Source organism: Streptopelia decaocto (assembly GCF_964273445.1).
Source record: "Streptopelia decaocto genome assembly, chromosome: 1".
Lineage (NCBI taxonomy): Eukaryota > Metazoa > Chordata > Aves > Columbiformes > Columbidae > Streptopelia > Streptopelia decaocto.
In genome coordinates, this window is record NC_138663.1 from 41,012,060 (window position 1) to 41,030,946 (window position 18,887).

The window sequence follows — 18,887 nt, forward strand, 5'->3', positions numbered from 1 at the left end:
TCCAGCTCCTAGTTTGAAGGACCAAGTGAGGTCTCTCTTGTGCGGTTTTATACACTTGATCTGTGCTGCTGTTTATAATGTGGAATACAGGAAAGTTTCTTTTGTTAAGTGGTTCCCAGTGCTGACGTGTTAGCACTTAGGCTGTAGGTTACAGCATTCAATGCCCTGTCCAACAGCAACTGCTTACACAGCGAGACCGCTTGTTCTTGGCAGCACTGGGCACCTTCGGCTCTGCCTCGGAGCATTGCAGCCCACCTACACCCTTTCTGGGTTCTCTTTGTTGGATCTTGTTTTTTCTGGGTTTGTCAAGCCCCTTCCCTTCCTCGGTGGGTGGCTGGCAATGGCGTGGCTGTGAGGGAGAAGCTGCCCTCTCTAGGCACGTCTCCATCCCGTCCCTCTGTATCATCTCCACTCCCATTCAGAGCATCTCCCGGTGCTGGTGGGCTCTGTGCGAGGTGGTGGGAAGACCGATGGGTGCCGGTCCTCACACTTGTGCTCTCTGTTCAATTTGTGGCCCCATCCCTGAGTGTCGGCGTCTCCATGTCTGTGCTGGAGGTAATGACAGTGCTCTGACTCACAGGAGAGCTGGCAGTGTCCCCAGAGGGGAACCACGGTGTCAAGACCAGCCCAGAGGCAGAGTCAGAGGACGATCGTGTGTAAGTGTGACAAGCGGGGAGCTGGGCAGGGACAGGGAGGTTATGCTGGGCTGTGCCGGCCAGGAAAGAGACCTGTGCAGCTGCCACCCATGCTGGGTCACCGGGGACATGCAGCATTTCACTGGGTGGTGGAGGGAAGAGGGGAGCTGCAGCCTCCCTGTGTGCAAACACCTCGGACATCTCCAGGGTGCTGCTCTCCTTCCCTCCACTCCTCACTCCTCCCTCAGCTCATGTTTGTGGTCTTCCAGACATCTCTGCTGCTCCTTTCCCCCACGTTCTCTGCCGTGCTGCCAGTCTGTCCCCCCAAGGGTGCAAACCCCAGAGCTCCTCTGGCAGATAAGGTATCTTCAGGTTCACCCCCAGTTTTCCTGCATGCCCACGGCTCCTCGCTTGCCCTGCGCACTGTGAGCTTTGCCGCTTCAGCAGGCTCCATGGCTGATGCCACCGTGTCCTCCTGGCTGCGGGCGGGCACCGTGCAGCGATGCTGGGCAGAGGCAGAGATGGAGAGAGACCTCAGTAGATTTTGGAAAGGCACACAGGGCCTGCTGCAACGTCACTCAGGCCTCTGGAGCAGCCCAGAGCAGCGTGTGTTGACACTGAACCTGACTGCAGGGAGATCAGAAAACACAAAAGCACCTGTTGCTGGGGGGGGGCTGGACTTGGTCTGTGCAGGAACTCGCTGAGCTCTGCAAAGCAAAGGCCATGGAAGCAGCGTGTCCTGCTGCAGCAACATCGCCCGTTGCCCTCCCTACACATCACCTTGTGTGGATGATTTTTTAAACTGTCCCAGCTGAACCTTGTGCAAGCAGTTCCTGGCTGATTCACGAGAAGGAAAACTTTGTCCTTGGTGAAGACACCCCACCGAGTGGGAGGGACACACTCCCTCCTGCAGATCTGCCTCCTTCAGCAGTCAGGCTGTGTCAGCAGCGCAAGGCCAACAAAAACATGCAAAAAACCCCACAACTCGGTCTCAGCAACTGCGGAACAGCATGTGAAGGAGGAACAAATTCAGCATTCAATGAAGAGGGAGGGAGTTCCCCCAGGCCTCTGCCTGTACCTCTCCCATCCCCTCTAAAGTGGCAGAATTCGGCCCTGAATCTTCTTCAGGAAGATCTCCTTTTCCTAACAGGCTCTTTGGGGAAAAAAATAATCCTGTGTCCTTCCCCGGCACACGCACTGACCACCCTGGAGTCGCTTTTGCCGCTGGCAATGGCCAAGCGCAAATTTGCTGTCACACAAATTGGCCCTTCACTGATCGGTACGACTCAAAAGCACCACATGTGCCGGCCAGGGCTGATCCTGCACTGGGGCGTCCTGTGGCCGGGGGAGGTGAAAGCTTCATTCAGCAGCAGCTTCATAAAATCAGACCAGGTTTCTGGAGCTGACAGCACAGGTGGCAGCAGGGGGACAGTGGAAGAACAGCTCTGCAAGGGCCAGGGTGAGCGTGTTCCTGGCTGTGTTTGAATTGGAGCCTAGCCACGGAAACCAAGGGAAAAATCACAAGGTTTGGGGGTGGCTAAGCTTGCCCGCCTCTGGGCTGGTTCCTGTGCTCTGGCAGAGAACACACAAGGGGTGGGAAGACCTGCCTGTCTCTCCATGACCATGGCCCCATCCTCACCCCTCGCACTCGTGGCCGTGTGAGCAGGGAGCAGGTGGCCTTGGCCGGAACAGGTGGCCTTGGCCAGAGCGCTCCTCAGGGACGCCAAGGACTCGGCAGGTCCCAGCCCCCCCACCAGCCGTGATTTTCCACTTCTCGGTCCTGGCACGTCGGCAAGTGCCGGGGCGCAGGGAGGCACCCGCTGTCGGCACTGCCTGTGCCATGTGTTATCCAACCCCAACAATCCCAAATTGCCGGGAGGCTCTGGGGCAGCAGGAGACGCTCTCCTGGCAGAGCAAACTTGGGATGTTTTGCTGGGCCTGTATTAAAACACAGTCCCGGGCACAGCTGCCTTGCAGACAGCTTTTCATGCTTGCGTAAGGATTTCCTCTGGGCACCAGCTCCCTTCGCCTCCCAGAGCAGCCGGATCGGTGTCAGAAACTGCTGCTGTCACAGACCAAACAGCCCCAGGCTGAAGTGTGGCATTTTCCACCCAAGCTGTCTCCTTCTTTCAGGTGGGAGCCTGCCTGCTCAGTGACTCACGTTGCAAGTTTCTTTCTTAATAACAGCATTCCCTGTGACAAGTGTCTAAATGACACCCCCATGCCCCTCGCTTCAGAGGTTTCAGGACACAAGTCTCACCTTGTTGCTGTGCCATGCTAGAGCACCCTATTCGAGGACCTACTCTGTCACTGCACAAACACCCGGCAGATATTCCCCCACCCAGGCACCAGCTGAGCGTGGGGCTCCAGCACCTTCTTCCCACCCTGAAGGCTGACAGAAGGCTGATCCCCACCACTGCACCCTGTCCGGTTCCTTCCCCTGCTGCCGTTTCACCTCCCCAAGACAGCAAAGGGGCAAATACTTCAAGAGGAACAAGGCTTTACTAAACCTTTTCCCTAATCCCCGCCCAGGTTGCGCAGTGATCAGCTGTAAAGTAACTCCAGCCCTTACTGCTCAGCGCACCTGTACCCAAAAAAGGAAAGGCTCCGTGCCTCCCCGTGTCACAGCCGAGCGAATGCAGGGCTAAGGATCAGGAAAGCACATATGCGCCCTCAATTTTCCATTTCCAGAACCATGTCTAAGGGCAAGCGTTCGTGCATGCTTTAGATAAATGATTACAAGGGGTTTGAGACATAAAGGGGAAAAAATAGTGTTGTTGCTTAGCAGAGTGTGACAGTCACGCGGCGTGGAGCAGGCGCGAGCAGCAGCCCAGCTCCCGGGGCTTGTGGAGCCAAGGGCAGAGCAGCGCAGGCTCTTCCAGGAAGAAATTCAGGCCAGAGGGGATGAGGGAGGGTGGGTAAGGATCCGAGTGGGAGCCCACAGCCGGTGCCAGCTCCACGTTTGGTTTCCTCAAGTACCTTGAGAGCAGCTCCCCCTTCAACAGCTTTTTAAGGAGGTGGCATGGGGAGCTGCGAGCCACCCCTCAGGAAGGCAGCAGGAGCATGGTGGGGGGCTGGGACACACCTGCTACAAATAGGGTGGAACAGGAATTTCAGTGTCCTCCTCAGCGCAGAGGGGCCAGCTCATCTCATTTTGCTAAAAAGGAGCAGCTCCCTCCAACAGAAACTCTGATTAAAGCTGAACAATGAGAGGTCGGAGAGAGAAACAAAACCAGACCTTCATCATCATCATCATCATCACTACTTGTTCCATCCAGCCTCAAGCCCACCCTACTCTGGGAGGTCATGTTGGATGACCATTCACAAGCACAGCCTGCAAATGCACCTTGAGGCTTCTTTTGCTTATTAGCAAGTACCCCAGGTGTCCCCACATAAACCCAAAGTGGTTTGGACCAAAGGGACCCCCATAGCAGCCCCTCTGCAGAAACCACTGCCCGGGAAGGCTTCACAAACCATGTCTGATGACACCAGAGGGATCCCAGCCCCACAGGCAATGGCCCTGGCACAGAACCTGGGTATTTTAGGAACTCTGCTGATTGACTGAAGGCCCCCAAAGCACCGTGTGCCAAAGGGAGGGTGTCCCGCTCCCTCCTCTCCCCCAGCACAGGAGGTCAGGGAGACACGGCTCCCCTCGCCGTGTCACACAAGCCTGGGCATCCTGGGCTGTTCCCCATGGAGTGAAACCTCAGCCAAGCGCACCACAAGCCAGCAACCTTGCTGTGAGGGGAACACACCGAGCGCCGGCTCATCCAAAGGGGAGCAGGGACAACACCATGTCCCCCCGCCTGGGAACAGGCGCAGCAGAGGTGTTTCCCGCCCCCGCCCCCCGCCCCGAAGCACACACCACACAACAACCGGTTATTATCTCATGCTTTTAATACAAACTTAAAAAAATCTGGAACAATAGAAACTGTACAGATTTGATCAACCTTTTTTTTTTTTTTTGTCGTTTTTGTTTTGTTTTAACTAAATCTCTAGACACACCAATGTCCCGTTCCAAAATATTGCACAACATTCTGAATACAAAACTCTGATTGTATTCCTCCTTCGCTAAAGAAAACTAAAAAAAAAAAAATTAAAAAGAAAGAAAAACAAAACAAAACAGCAACCCCCTGATTCCCCCCTCTCAGTAGCCCCTTCTCAGAAAGAAACCCAAGCAGAGCACACACAGAAACCCTCCGCTCAGGAGACAGACATACAGACCTCTGTCCTCTTTCACTCATTCTCTCTCACAAGGCAACCGGCGATTCGCTCCCCGGAGAGGGGCGGGTGGCAAAGGGGGGAGGCTGAGTGGGGAGAACGGAATCTTCACCACTTTTTTTTTTTTAAAGTTTTTTTCCTGAAAAAATATTTTTTTTCTCTCCTCTTTTTAAGAAAAAATCTTGAAAAGAAAAAAATTACAGTTTTTTTCTTTTTTACGTTAGAAATATACATATATTATATATACCTCTTACATTTTACAAATGTAGCAAATTATTCAATACAAACGGACATCAACAAAAAGAACACAAACCCATAAAAAATAAAAGTTAAAAAAAATTTTCTCTCTTCTCTTCCTAAGAAACCAGGTAAATTAGTGCAGGTTTTTAAAAAATAAAATTGAAGCTGAACGCCTACATCCAAGACTAGAAAAGACCCGAAAAGGCCGTTAGTTTCCATTGCTGCCCGACACTGGAGGAACGTTTCTGAAGCACGCTTTTTTCCTTTTAAGACACAAAGAGGTTGGTCCCTCCTCCTTTCACTCACACCACTATTTTTAAAGCAGGTATAATTACGTGTGGCAGGGTATAAGCAGCGTCGAAGCTTCACACACATAAGCAGGTGGCTGGGGGGCACCCCCACCTTCCTCCCTGGGCCCTCGGGGACCACGATGTCCCCTGGCAGCGATTCACAGGTGGCTTTGCCAAATGTGGGGATGGTGGGGGACAACTGCATCAGGTCCCGCAATCGTGGGCTGAGTACCCCTCAAATCCAGTGTGGCGAGTGGGCTGGCCCCCAGCAGCACACTCCCGGGGAGAAGGACGGGGTGGCAGTGGTAACGTCCCTTAAGTGAGGGGTTAAAAAAAAAAAAACAAACAAAAAACCCCCAAACAAACAAAAAAAGAAAAGAAAAAAGGGAAACCGAACAGCTCAGCCATTCCTCAGCAACTCGTCCAATCTGGAAACCTGCAGGGGTTGAGACTACGGGTGCTGGTTTGGGGGAAGTGACCTGGGCTCTGCTCTCCTCACCCAGCGCCATGGTGGTCACAGCTGGATGGTAACAAGCAGCCTGCTCAGGAACCCACGTTGGGCACAAGGTCAGGACCATGTCCCTCCCTGCTCGGGACAGCCCCCATCTCCCTGGGACAGTCCCCTGCCTCTGCAAAGGCTCACTGGCAACACGAGGACAAGAGGGCTGAAGTGCTTCATCTCAGCGCAAGGGAAGGGAGCGGGAAAAGCACAAGTTCAAGCCCACCTCCCCAGGAACGGGGATGTCTTGAAAGAGCACATTGGTTCAGCAGATACACGAGAAGTGGGTTTCAGAGAGTGCTCCAGAGACATAATTAAAAGAAACCCAAACCTCAAGTCTGGGAAGCAGCAAAAAACTTGTTTTTCTTTTTAAACTGAGAACTTTAAGGCCTGGAGTCTCATCATCTCCACCTCTCTCCTCTTTGCACGCTTCCACACTCCCACAACAACCTCCAAGGAGACCTCCCCTCCCACCTGGAGAGCCTCCACCCTGCCTCAACAAGCAGCAGCCCTCCTTTGGCTTCTTGGGAAGGCAGGTGCAGGAGTCCCTGACACAGAAACGACCTGGCTGAGAAGCCACTACCGCCTGATCACAGCACATTGTCCCAAAACTGCAGGGACGTTCGCAGACCCCAGCCCTGTGGCAGGGAGGCACCGGACATTCACGTGCTGGGATGGCCGCTCACCTTCGGAGTGCCCATGCCCGCTCTGCTCTGAGCTCGCTGTTGTCCATGCCGACGTGACCTGGCTGGGATGATAAGTTTAGACAAAGGGCTTCCCTCCTGTGCCAGATCAGCCACCTCCTCCACAACACCAGGGCAGCAGATTTAGTCAGGTGCACACCTGGCTGAAAGCACAAACCCTCACGCTACCACTCAAGAGAGCAGCTTTGACAACATCACACTTCCTCCTTCTCAAAAGTAGTGCTGCCTCGCTAACTAAAAAGGAAGGAATTCCCTCAGAGACAAGAAGCTGAATTCACAGCAGGGAACGTGATCTCGGACTCAGGAAGCCGCCCCAGATGACCACTGGTGGATGCTGGCCCCTGCTGCTGGGGAGAACATCTGGGAAGCAGGGACAGCATTGAAGGGGGGCCGCTTGGCTCAGCACCACCTCCCCCAGCCACAGGGACAGGTGGGTGGCATTTCTACACATGGGGCTGTCACCTGCATTGACTGGCCAGCCCCGAGAGGGCACGGGAAGGTCCCCAGGCCCACGTGCAGAAGGGGACGGTAACCAGAATCACCAAGTTCAAAGCACCCGCCCCTCCTGTAGTCACAGCTGGAAGCGCAGATGAGGGAGGGAGCGGGAAGAAGCCATTTCACAGTAACGCTCTGCCCTCCCTGTAGTGTGCGGGGAGGGGGTCAAGAAGAGTTTTGCTTTTCCACACAGAGACAGAACAGCTAATGCCAGCTGGGGCCAGAGAACCTGGAGCAGCAACAGCACAACGGCCTGTGCCCGTGGGCACAGTAGATGCTCTCCATCTACACGCAGAGCTGTAACAGAACAAGCGAGCCCACCCACCTATCTCTGGCTAGCACACAACAAGAGTGTCTCTGTCTCTACAGACACTGACTCATCCTCTCCCTGTTCCTCCTCCAGCGAGCTGGTATGAAGACATCCCTACACACAGGTGGAAAGACCGTGTGTCCAGCGCTGGCGAGGGAGGGAGCGCAGGGAATCGGGAGCATCGTGACCTATATTTGCACCAGTCCTGGGCTGCAGTGGGAGAAGGGGGAACACAAACTGAAAAAAATCCCAAGACTCGTTTAAGGAGTAAAAAAGTGAGTAGGAAAAAAGCACAGGGACTGAGTTAAAAAACAAGTCAGTGCTTCAGGAGCGTTGCCAGCACAGCGCAACAACACTGGGCTCTCTCTTTCCCAAGAAGCTGTATTTATAAGATTTGAATATTTTCTGTATATTTCTATTTTTCTCTCCCTCTTTGTTGTTTGCTTTGTTCTTGTTCCCCCCGCCCCCTCCCTCCCCACCCCAAAATACTCTCCTTCCTCCTGTTCAGTTGGCCAGGACGACAGGCTGGAACGACTGGCTGGGATACTGCATGGCATTCAGGTTGTAGCTGAGTCCTTCCACAAAGGGAGACTTCTCCAAAAAGAGGCTGTTGGTGCTGCCACCAAAGACCTGAGCCATATCAAAGGTACCACCCGTGCCGGCGTTGAACTGCGATGCTGGCGGGATGCTGCCGGCCTGGCTCTCGCTGCCGATGCCGTCGAAGAAGAGGTTGCTGGCTCCCGGCGACCCGCCGCTGTAAACGAACTCCTTGGCGTTGGGGGAGAGCTGCGACTGCGGGGCTTGGCTTCCAGCGCTCCCGACGAAGTTCAGAGAGTGCATAGACAGAGAGAGGCCCTTGTGCTTCAGCAGGTTGGTGGTGGGAGACCTGACCATCCTTGGCTGCTGCCCAGCCCCTGCTCCGCCGCCCCCTCCCGCGGCTCCTCCGCCCTTCTTCATCTTGGTAGAGCCGAATTTTGTGGCAGCAAAGGTGGCAGTGGTGAAAGTGATGGGCTGGGCAGAGCGAGGGATGAAGGTAGGGCTGGGCGACTGGCCAAAGGAGGGGGACGGAGAGTTGGACAGCGAGTTGTCCTGGCTGCCGATGGGGACAAATACCTGGGCATCGGGGTTGAAGCTGCTCTTGATTTCTTTGTCCAGCTCTGCGGCGCTGCAGCCCTCGCTGTCATCCAGGTAGAGGACCTTAACAGAACCCTTCTCACCGATTTGGTAGGAAACCTCAAAAGGATCGATCCAGACGCTCAGCTCTTCCGGCACGTTGGCACGCACATCCTCCACGGCCAGCCCGCTCCGCTTGGCCGCCAGCTCCACCACCGGATCCACCGTCTCCCCTATATGAACACAGCGATAGCCAGATCCCTTCAGAGGCTTTTCTGGGTACCAGTGACCTTCATATTTCTTCTTCAGCAGGCGCTCTAGCTCCTCACCAAACAAATCTGCCCGCCTCCGAGGAAGCTTGTTGTACAGGTATGAGATGATGAAGTTAAGAGCAACTTTGATCTCCAGATGCATACTCCCTTCGCAGCAAGCAAGTCAGGGCAGCGTATTAAAAGAGACAAAATGACACACGCATAGACAAGATTTGGCTCCAAAGAGACCTAGGGAAAGAGAGAAAAGGATGGATGAAAATGAGAGAACACAACAACTCTCCACCTGTTGAGATAAACAGCCACGCTTCTTCATTAACAAAAGCAGAATGAGTGGTTTGCACAAATACTAATGAGCAGTGATACTCTCTAGGAGAATCACCCCAAATTTACTGGCCATCAAAATGGAGAGATGCTGGTGGGGAGGCATCTCCCTGCTCCTCCATGGAAGAAATAAGGGCGTAGCTACTACCCCCACACAGACACGTACATTATACTTACCACTCTGCCAAGTACCACCACTGAAACCTCAGCAGGCCAACTGTCTGCTCTGGCAGAGCTATTTCAGCACATCGAACGCACCTCTCTCTGTCCTGGCACTCAGCTGCTTCCAGCACGGCTCCCCTGCACCAGCCTCTCCGCAACACAAATGTGCCCGCCACCTGAACAGCCTTGTGACTTGCTCAGCAGCTTGCGCGCAGACCCACTCGCGCTCAGGACAGTGGGGCCAGACCCTCCTCTGGCAGCCCCAGGGGTTGTGCCAGGTGCAGAAGGGATGAGAAGGAGCGAGGGAGGGTGCTGAGGCACCAGCTGCCCGTCCCTGTTTACTATCCCCTTGACTGGTAGGCATGTATCTTAGTGTACCCAGTTGAGGCTCCACCTAGCTACAAGCCTAAAATCCCAGTTTAATTCAGCTAGGGGGGAGGAGGGGGCAGGAATCGTGTGGGGGTCACAAAACGCACATGTGCCAACAGAGCCTGTCCCAAACAGCTCATATCACTTATCCCCGTGCAGAGGGAAGACAAGCTCTGCCAGGAGCAGGTACCTACTTAATAAAAAACTAAAATTGCTTGCCAAAGACTGAAGTAATCCTCCTTCCCTCCCTCGTAAGGAAGTCTCTGAAATTGAGAGAACCCATAAAAGCACAATGCAAAACCACAACACTCAACTCTCCCATTATACACAGATTTGCAAGCAATGTTTTTCTGGGTACAAAAAAAAAAACCCAAACCAACCCAGGTAGGTCAGCACCGTGCTCTGTCACCCGTCCAAAGAGAACAAATCCCACAGATATTTTAGGAGGAAGCAAACTTCCAGTAGCCTCCACGCCTCTCCAGGGACAAGCAGAATATCCAGTTTTTAATTGGCAGCTTAGTCAGAGGCTGCTCTGTCTCCAGCTGCCCTCACCTTGCTCAAACAGAGACAACGTGCTCACCCGTCTTCCTAAAATGGGCTTCGGGGATGCTCTCACGCAGCACTCAAGCCCATGTTTACAACTTGCACCAATTATTTGGGGGTGGGGATGGAGTACAAACATACAGTGTCAGCATTCCGCTGAAAAAAACAGGAATCCCAGCAGCACAAACAGGTAGCCATGCTGCTCTAGGTCAGGAGGAAGAAAAAAAACTGACCAGACTTGTTTGCTTGGTCTAGTTTAGTGGACAAGAAGGATTAAATAAATTTTAAAGAAATCATCAAGTATTTTGAGGCTTTATTACAAAGAAAGGGATAAGGATTCTATGCTTTTTCTGTACTAGTGTGAGTTCAGAAAGGTTTGGCTTTAGGATGACAGTAACCAGAAGCAGATCCCGCACCTCAAGTGTGCCAACAAGGTGGTCAGTTCTGGAAGGAATCCCCTTTGGGTTTGAGTCAGCAACAAGAAAAAACACAGGAATGAGGGCAAGGGAATGAGGAAAAGAAGTCTTGCATTTAAAACCTGCTTTAAGGAATTACTATAATGTAACAACTTTTGGTAGGTCACCAAGACCCAACCAAGTTAAAATAAGAACAGACAAATGCCAGAGAAATAAGTAACCAGAGTTTTTCAGAGAACAGCAATGAAAAGCCATTTTCAGAAAGCAAGTCTTGGCATGGGAGGGAGCCATTTTCACAGCAAACAGCACAGAGAAACCCCTGAAATAGCACACCTAAACATTAACAAGAGCTTATATGGCACATGCTACCTCAAGGCAGGATTACATGGAGCCCTCTTACTCCTTTGGCTTTGAGGCATCTGAAGGAGAAGACAGCTTGGGATCCCAGCAAATTAAGCAGGAAAAGAACAGAAAATTTGTAAATCTTTTAACCTTGAGTGACAAATTCAAATCCACTTTCAAAATCTATTAAGAAATCAGAAATTATAGATTGGGAAAGAAGCAAAGGCCAAAATTTGTTACCGCCCTATTTGCAACACAAACACCTCAATATACTTTGAGGAGCCCACATCCTCATCAACCGCCTGCAGAAAAGATTGAGGAGATACAATTATAAATCACTGCCTCCTTTCTTCTTCTCTTTTAGAAGTACTCCCCCTCCCTAAAAGGGGAATACTGTGTACCCTGACTATAAAAAAGATGAGTTAATTAGCCTAATAATGCCAACACCTACCAAGGTAGCTGCATAGGGCTGATACTTGCAGAAGGCACAAAAAGTCAGAGATACCATCGAGTCCTCAGGTGGTTGACACAGTAAAATGTGCTCCAGTAGGAACCCTTCAAATCTCTTTCTACTGCACCAAAATGTGATAATGTGGTAATAAAATGGAAGTGAAAAACAAACAAACAAAAAATAGCTGGAGCAGCATGGCTGCAAGACAAGAAACAACTAAATATAAATTGTAAGAGGTATTCTGACAAGTCTTCCATTAAGAGAGGCCTGCCTGCCCTGACAGGATCGCCAAAGGCTTACTGCGCCGTGGGCATAACACCGAGGTACCAGCAGGAAACAAAGAGCTGCTCCTCAGCTTTGAGGGGGGAAGGCAGGAATCCCCTCAGAGCCCTGTTTATCGGCACACTGACGTGCTGGAGGAGAGAGGCCAAATAACCACTTGCATCAGAGGAGAGCAAACAGGGGAGGGGTGCCCTCTCCCCCCAGCGACGCGCACACGGCAGGTGACCTTGCGAGTCTCCCTCCCAGCTCCTGAGAGGCCTGGCCCCGGGACACGGAGGCCGCCGCCTCCCCAGGGGCATCTCCAGGGACTTTAAAAGGCGGCGGCCACGACGGCCTGTGGTCCCACGGCTGGCCACACCCGGCCGGGACAAGGGGCCCCTTTCCAACCTTCCCCACCCCAAACCCCACCCACGGACGGCTCCCCCAGTCGAGTGAGCGGCCCTGCGGGGACCCACCCGCGGCAGCCGGCCGGCCGCCCCGTCCCCGGGAGAGCGGCGATCTCTGGTGACCGGGCCGGACAGCCCGCGCCCCCCACCCCGGCGCCGCGGAGCACTCTGGGAGGTGTAGTGCTCCCCCCCTCCCCGCGACCTACTTCGCCTCCGGACTACAGCTCCCGTCGCGCCCCGCGGCCGGCCCGGCCCGGCGCTTCGCCCGCCGAGGCAGGGCACAAAATTTTCCACGGCACATGCGCCCTGGGGCCCGCCCGCCCCGGCGCTGCCCACGACGGGGAACACGCCCCGCGGCCCGGCGCTCCGGACCGCCGGGCAGCAACCCCCTTCCCCCCTTCTCCTCTCTCTCGGCAGGGAGGGGGAGGCGCGTCCCCACCCCACAGCGGCCTCCCCCCGCCCCACGGCTGCGGGACAGTGCCCAGGAGGCCGCAAGCCCCGTGTCGCCCCTCACCCCCCTGTCCCCGCTGCCCGTCCCCATGGCGGGGTACATAGGGTCGCAAACGCGGTTCCCAAAAGAGCGAAGGGAAAGGTCCCCCTCAAGGGCGAGCTCCCGGTCCCGCACACCCCGTGGGGTGCCGCGAGTTTCGGGCTGTGAAGGGTGCAGCACCCCCGGCCTCTCCCCCGACACCTCCCAAAGGAAACCCAGCGCCCGACCTTCCCCTGCAGCCGCATGACCCCGTCCCAAGACCGGCCGGGACCCCTCGCCTTCAAGGGGAGGCAGAGCCCCTCCGCCGGGAGAGGGGCCGGCGGCGCCCGGCCCAGCCCAGCCCCAGCAGCGCCTCTTTTGTTCCCGAGCTTCCCCCCACCCGGAGCCGGCGGAGGCTGCACCCACCGTGCGGGGAGGGAGACACCCCAGCGAGAACCCCTCTCCGCCGGCAGCCCAGGGTACCCGCCGCCACCCCCAGGCCCAGCCTGCCCCAAGCGGGGCTGAGCCGCACCCCGTCCCCCCTTCAGACTGGGGAGGGGGGCAGACCGAACAAAATGGTGAACTGGGGCACTGCAAAGTGCCACCAGCCCAATGACTTTCACACTCCCTCCTACCGCCCCCGCCCGCCCCTTAAAACCCCATTAATCCTCCGCCGGGGACCGGCAGCTGCACGGTAGCTCCATGGACGGATAAATTATCCCCCCAGGCGGGGAGGGGAAGGATGAGCCCCCTCAAGCCGAGCCCACAAAGGGGTGCGGGCTTGGGGACCTGGCCCGAGAAGGTGTGGCGGGGGAAAGAACCGTCCCCGGTCCCACTTACTTCGTCCTCGGCTCCAGAGCCGGCGGCTGTCGGGGGCCGTGGGCGCTGCCGGCAGAGCCCGGACGGTGCGTGCAGCTCTCTGCTCTGTTCCCTCCGTTGCTTTATCCCCGGCGGTGCGGCTCCTCCGCGGGGCAGGCCTAGGGGCTGTGGTGCGGAACACCCGGAGGTGGGGGTCCGGATGCCGGTGCTCCTGTCGTCGTCGTCGCCGCCGCCCCGCCAGCCCGGAGCCGCCCGCGCCCTGGCCCCAAGTGAGCCAACTCACGGCAAACTTTCACCCTTAGCAACCCCGCGCAGGGATCCGCGCTCCCGCCCAGCGTAATGCGGCCGCGGAGGGCGGGCCGGGACTACTTCCTCCGCCCCTCGCGGCCCGCTCGGCCCCACCGCCCGCAGCGCCCGGGGGACGGGGGGAGGGGGCTTCGATTCCTCTTTTTCTCCCTTTTTCCTCCTCCCGGCGGCCGCACCGGGGAGCGCACCGACTGTGGGCGCGAGGGGAAGGAAGGGGCGGGGGGTTTAGCGGGGATGAGGATTGACTTGAGGATTTCCCCAAGCGGCTTAGCCGGAGGGGGGCACAGCGAGGGGATCGGACGGGAGCGGGGACGGAACGAACCGGCCCGTCTCCTCGCCTGCGCTACGGGTGCCCGGCAGTCGCCGCCACAGCTGGGCGGGACCCGGCATTTTGGGGCTCTGGGGAATTCGGGCTCCTCAGGGTGCAACCTCCCTGCACAACCCAGCGGAGCCTCTACAACTCCCGTGCTGGAGCCCCCAAACCGCGCTTACGGCGCGGGCGGTCAGAGTGTGGGGGTGAGGCGCCCCTAAGGGCGTGAGTACAGGTAACCCCGGCTCTTTCCTTCAATGCAAACCCCTAAGGACCCCCAGGGACAAACACGGGCGGGGAGCTGTGGACCCATCTCCTCCGGGAACAACGGGGCGAGGCCAAGCAAGGCCTGCTGCTGTCACCGCAGGGACGGCAGGAGCAGGTACAACACCCCAAGGCAAGGAGGGCCCCTCACACCCCGCGGCACCGCACTCCCCACGGACTACTTTGTCTCTGCACGCCTGTGCTCCTCCGCCCTCAGCGGAGGGCCGGCCCAGCCGCGGCGGAGGCGAGCGACCAGCAAGGTGTGCAAGCGACGGCCGTGCTAAAAATAACTGCAGCGTGTTAGCAACAGCCTTCCCATTGGCTGACCAGGCCCGGCGGCGCCTTCGGATTGGTGAGCTGCCCCAGCCAGTGAGAGGAAGGGGGTGTGCGCGAGGGGCTGTGTCGGGGCTGCCGGGAGTCGTAGTCGCCAAGGCGGCCGCGGCCTCTCCCGGTTCCGTCCCGCCCCGCGGGGTGTTCGGGGCACCGGCTGGGCCGGGCGGGCCCGCAGAGCCGTTACGCCGGTGCCGCGGCTGGTACGAGGCCACCGCAGCCATCTGGGTCATGGGCTGCTGGCAGGCACCTGTGCCCCCAAAGGCAGAACCTCTGCTGCCCGCTAAAGTGCCACGTGGCTTTTATTTGGCAAATAAAACTCAAGAACGAGAAGAAACAAGTGCACTTGCTTTGGGGTAGGAGGGGATACCCAGCCATGGCAACAATGGTCCCAGAGAGCAGCTGTGCATGGAGAAACATTACAGGGTCTGCATTTTTGTCAGGTCCATGCTTAAAGCACACATAGCTCTATGCTCTTATTTTAAGCCAGGCTTGTTACCAGTTCTGAGCAAAATAAATAAAATCCCTACAGCCACCGGCAGGCCACATACTTTACGGTCCAAGGCTATCAACTTTGGACAGACACCACCTGCCAAAGGCTCTCCCTTGTCCACGCATACGGCAGCTTTTGCGCAGAGTAAAGCTCCAAATGGGCAGAAGGGGCACCAAGAAACTGCACTTCCAAGCCCTCCCAGACACGTGTTGGGCGGTTTCCTCAGAGCCAACACAGACCAGGGAGGGAGAACCGGTCTCGGTGACCAAACAGCTACTGCAGTCCCTGTCACAGCAGGAGCAGCTTGCCTGGGCCTTGGCTGGGCCTGTGAAACCCTTTCCTGTTTTGTCCTGGTTTTGAAGAATTCCCAAGGAAATCCCATAATGAAATCACATTCCATCTTGGAAACAGATCTTCTCAATAACACAGTTACATCTGAACACTTGATTTATCACCCATTTTCAAAGGGGACAAAGGCCACAGACACTTCCTGACCTGCTCTGTGTCCCCCAGGTTAAATAATTCTGTGCGGCAACCATCCCCCGAGTGCAAAAATACAGATTTCCTCTCATGCCCGATTTCCACAAAAATCCTCCGCATCCTTCTGGGTTTGCTTTGTCCTCCCCCACTCAGGAACCCTTTACCACTGAAGAGGACTTCTTTTAAAGCCAGCCAACACCACGCATTAAGAAATCTGTTAATGCTCTCCTGCCTAGCCACAGTGCTACAGCAGCCATCCTTGCCCATTTTCCCACTGATTAAAAAAAACCCCCAAAACTAAAAACAACTTTTGAAGTTTTCCTTTTTTTTTTTTTTTTTCCTCCTGCAGGGGAAGGGAGGAAGGGGAAGATTTATTGGAGCTATTACGGGCAGCCTTATTTTCATCACTCCTTGTTTAAAAGGAATTGGGTTATGAAAAAATACTCCTCTCCCCCCCCACCCCCCCCACTCCCTTGCTTTGCTAGAAACAAAAATCAAGCTGTCAGCCAGAGATCAGGAAATTAAAGTGACTGCACTATTTTTAGCATCATTAAGAAAAAAAGGCAATTACATTTCTAAAATTCTATTGTTGTTTTAATAAGGTGTTACTAAGAAGGTGTTACACATTAGGGCTCTTTAAAATAGTTGTGCCTTGACCGTGCTCCTTTAATTATCGCATCGCCCTGGTACACATGCAGGCAGAGGAATTCTGTCACAGTATCCGCTCACGCATTCTTGGCCATTTGGCTATTACGTCAAAGCAAAGCTACCGAATCACGTGCGCACGGGGAGAGAAGGAATTGCCAAGCTACTGGGACTGAGCTCGTTTTGCCGGGTTCTTTAATGCCAAGGAAGGGCAGTCAGGTCATAATCAGGCGTAATTAACGCTGCCATATCCCAAATCCTCTTTACATTCAAATCACATGACAAGCTCAAGGAAATGAAAAATTATTTCCTGCTATTGAAACAGGCAAACAACGTCTCCAACTGATCCCTGTAATGAGAAAATAACAGCTCCTGTGCAGATAAGGTTTCAGAAGCAGGATTTTGTCTGCACCTCCCGCAGGGAAAGCTCACAGGCAGACGTCAGGCCTTTGCCTACCTTCATTTATTTTTTTTTTTTTAAAGAAAGGTACTGCTTCAGGCTCAAGGGCTTTGTCAAGACATGGTCTAGATGAGTCAAAAGACTGGAGATGTGTTATCGAGCTATTCGCTGAGCTCAGTTGTAGCTGTGGCTGGTAGCTGGTCTGAAGAGGTAAAAGGGAACATCTACATTTCAGAGCACAGGGATGCCTTGTTAGTAATGACAACAAAGAAGCCAATACTTGATAGGCCAAGAAGTCCCATGTTCCCTTACTCCAATGTAAAATGCCCTTTGACATTGTGCTCTGGTCTCCAGTACTGCCAGCAAATCTCCTTCTACTGGACAAGTACTTAACAACATCTATTTAGGTAAGAAATACTGCACCTTTCTAGGGCCCCAGCCTAGGTTTAATTTGCTGGTGAACAGAAATCATTACTGTGCAAGCAAGGCTGAGTTTTTCTAGGCTACTCAACTGTATCCATTACCCTTGTCTGAATTAGAAGCTTCAGGGCAATGTCCTGTCCGTGCTCTGAAAGCAGCAGAGCCGAGCACCAGCAGCATTTGGCATTCTCCCCAGAGCTGTCTGAGCAAACAAGGCAAAGGGGAAAAAGCCCGTCCCCTCCCTCTCTCCACCTGCCCAGTGACTCAGAACAACTCGAAATGGCAGCTTAACTCTCATTGCTGACGGAACACAGACCGATATACCCAGCGGTCAGAGTGAGGGCACCAGGAGTGCCCAAAAAGTACGTATGCTCAGCTGTTTTTGGGAGTGGGGGAAGGGATGGGGACACTCGTTTCTCTATAGCAACCCCCGCCTGGCTGTTGCTGCTCAATGATTGGGAACAAGGGCTGCTCTAAAATTAGATCTTCTAGGGGTCCCTGCAGCCAGGGCAGTAACTCAGACACAAAAGAAATAATTCAAACTTCATTACCCTCTACCTTCACCGAAAAACTTTTGTTATCTTAGAAACTTCCGGGAAAGAAAAAAAATATGTACAAACCTTCTGCATTCCTAGTGTGATAATTTGGGTGGCCTGACTGAGAGCAAGTGATAAATTCTGGTTGAAGTGATAAAGTTCCAAGTACAAAAAAATCTGCATGTCATGCCCTGCTTTTAAAGACAGAATTTAACATGGCTGCTCCATGGCTCTGACATGGGCTTCCCAGTCAGGAACGTGGCAACTGCTTATTCAGGTAGAATTCTTTTCAGAGAGTGAGTTTTCTGGAACCAAAGAACCAGTTTTCTCTGAACATCTTGGCAAATGTCATCCACGTTAGTAAAAATTAATCAGAAGCTGTGTAAGGGAATCATGGTGCAGGGAAGAAGACATACAGATAGTCTCAGGACTAGCTTGGCAGAGAAACCTGACAGAATTACTCGCTGGGGAGGAGAGGGAGGAGCAGCTGAGGTAGCTGTAGGAACAGTCCCACCTAGAGCCAGCTGCAGCAGGAAAATATTACTTTTAAGGGAAGGATGATCACAACTTGTCTGTTTTCACTCTTATCCAAAACACCTAAATGTCTGGAGCAGATAGAAGAGGAATTTAAGCCAGAGAGAAGTTAAACAGGCGTCAGTAATAGCCTCAGGGGAACAACTGAAACCCTGAAAGGGGCACAAAACAGACTCTACACCCCAAAACTGTGCAAAGAGAATCTCATTACTGTAGCACACGCTCTGCTCAGGCAGTGAAGACTTCAAGCACTATGGTGCACACTGAGCTAGGACCCCAATTTAACCACGTGAGGAGTGCACACACTAGTAGGAAACTCAGTTCCGCCTCTGCATAAAGGCACCCGTTCTCAGATCTCTGCTGAGCTAACAGACCGCTTTTAGCCCGGACTGGTATTTGACAAACAAGCAGCCTCTGGTTTTCAGTATGCATACGGCTAATAGTGTAGAACACAATAGTTGGTTTCCAGTTACAGCAGGGAAGGCTTTAACTTATTCACAAGAACAGGATAGCGAGTCAAATAGCTTAGTAGGTTTTAGAAAGGGATTGGATGTTTGCATGGTGAAACAACATCCACAGCCGTATTAGATCGGATAAGGGTTACAAGCTCAGCGATCCTCACGCTATGAGACAAAATCATCAGTGGCTGGGATCACAGGCAGACAAAAGTGATAGCCATTCCCTGAAGCTCCTTGCAGCAAGGTCACATGGTCATAAGCAGGCAATGTCAGAAACCAGATAAGCCATTGTGCAGTTCTAGCTGGGCTAATCCTTCATGTCCCCAGAAAGCTCCAGAGAGGCTAGGCATGGAACAAACTAGAGAGGAATCC

At 54.0% G+C, this 18,887-nt stretch overlaps 1 protein-coding gene across 2 annotated transcripts; it reads right to left on the reverse strand.

Moving 5' to 3' along the window:
• Positions 1-4,514: 4,514 nt before the first annotated feature.
• On the reverse strand, positions 4,515-13,656 carry TOB2 (transducer of ERBB2, 2). 2 transcript variants are annotated; one of them, XM_082076326.1, is made up of 3 exons: positions 13,361-13,656; positions 8,837-9,007; positions 4,515-8,740 (listed from the first exon to the last, which is right to left on the reverse strand). In XM_082076326.1, exons 2-3 carry the CDS (start codon positions 8,919-8,921, stop codon positions 7,899-7,901), a joined length of 927 nt encoding a protein of 308 aa, XP_081932452.1. In that variant the 5' UTR covers positions 8,922-9,007; positions 13,361-13,656; the 3' UTR covers positions 4,515-7,898. The 2 variants fall into 2 exon arrangements, with proteins under 2 accessions (XP_081932452.1, XP_081932451.1); XM_082076325.1 differs by having other exon boundaries at positions 4,515-9,007.
• Positions 13,657-18,887: the final 5,231 nt, after the last annotated feature.

What these genes read in the sequence shown, in the direction of transcription:
- TOB2 (XM_082076325.1), bottom strand. Translation starts at nt 8,921, where the DNA reads ATGCATCTGGAGATCAAAGTTGCTCTTAACTTCATCATCTCATACCTG.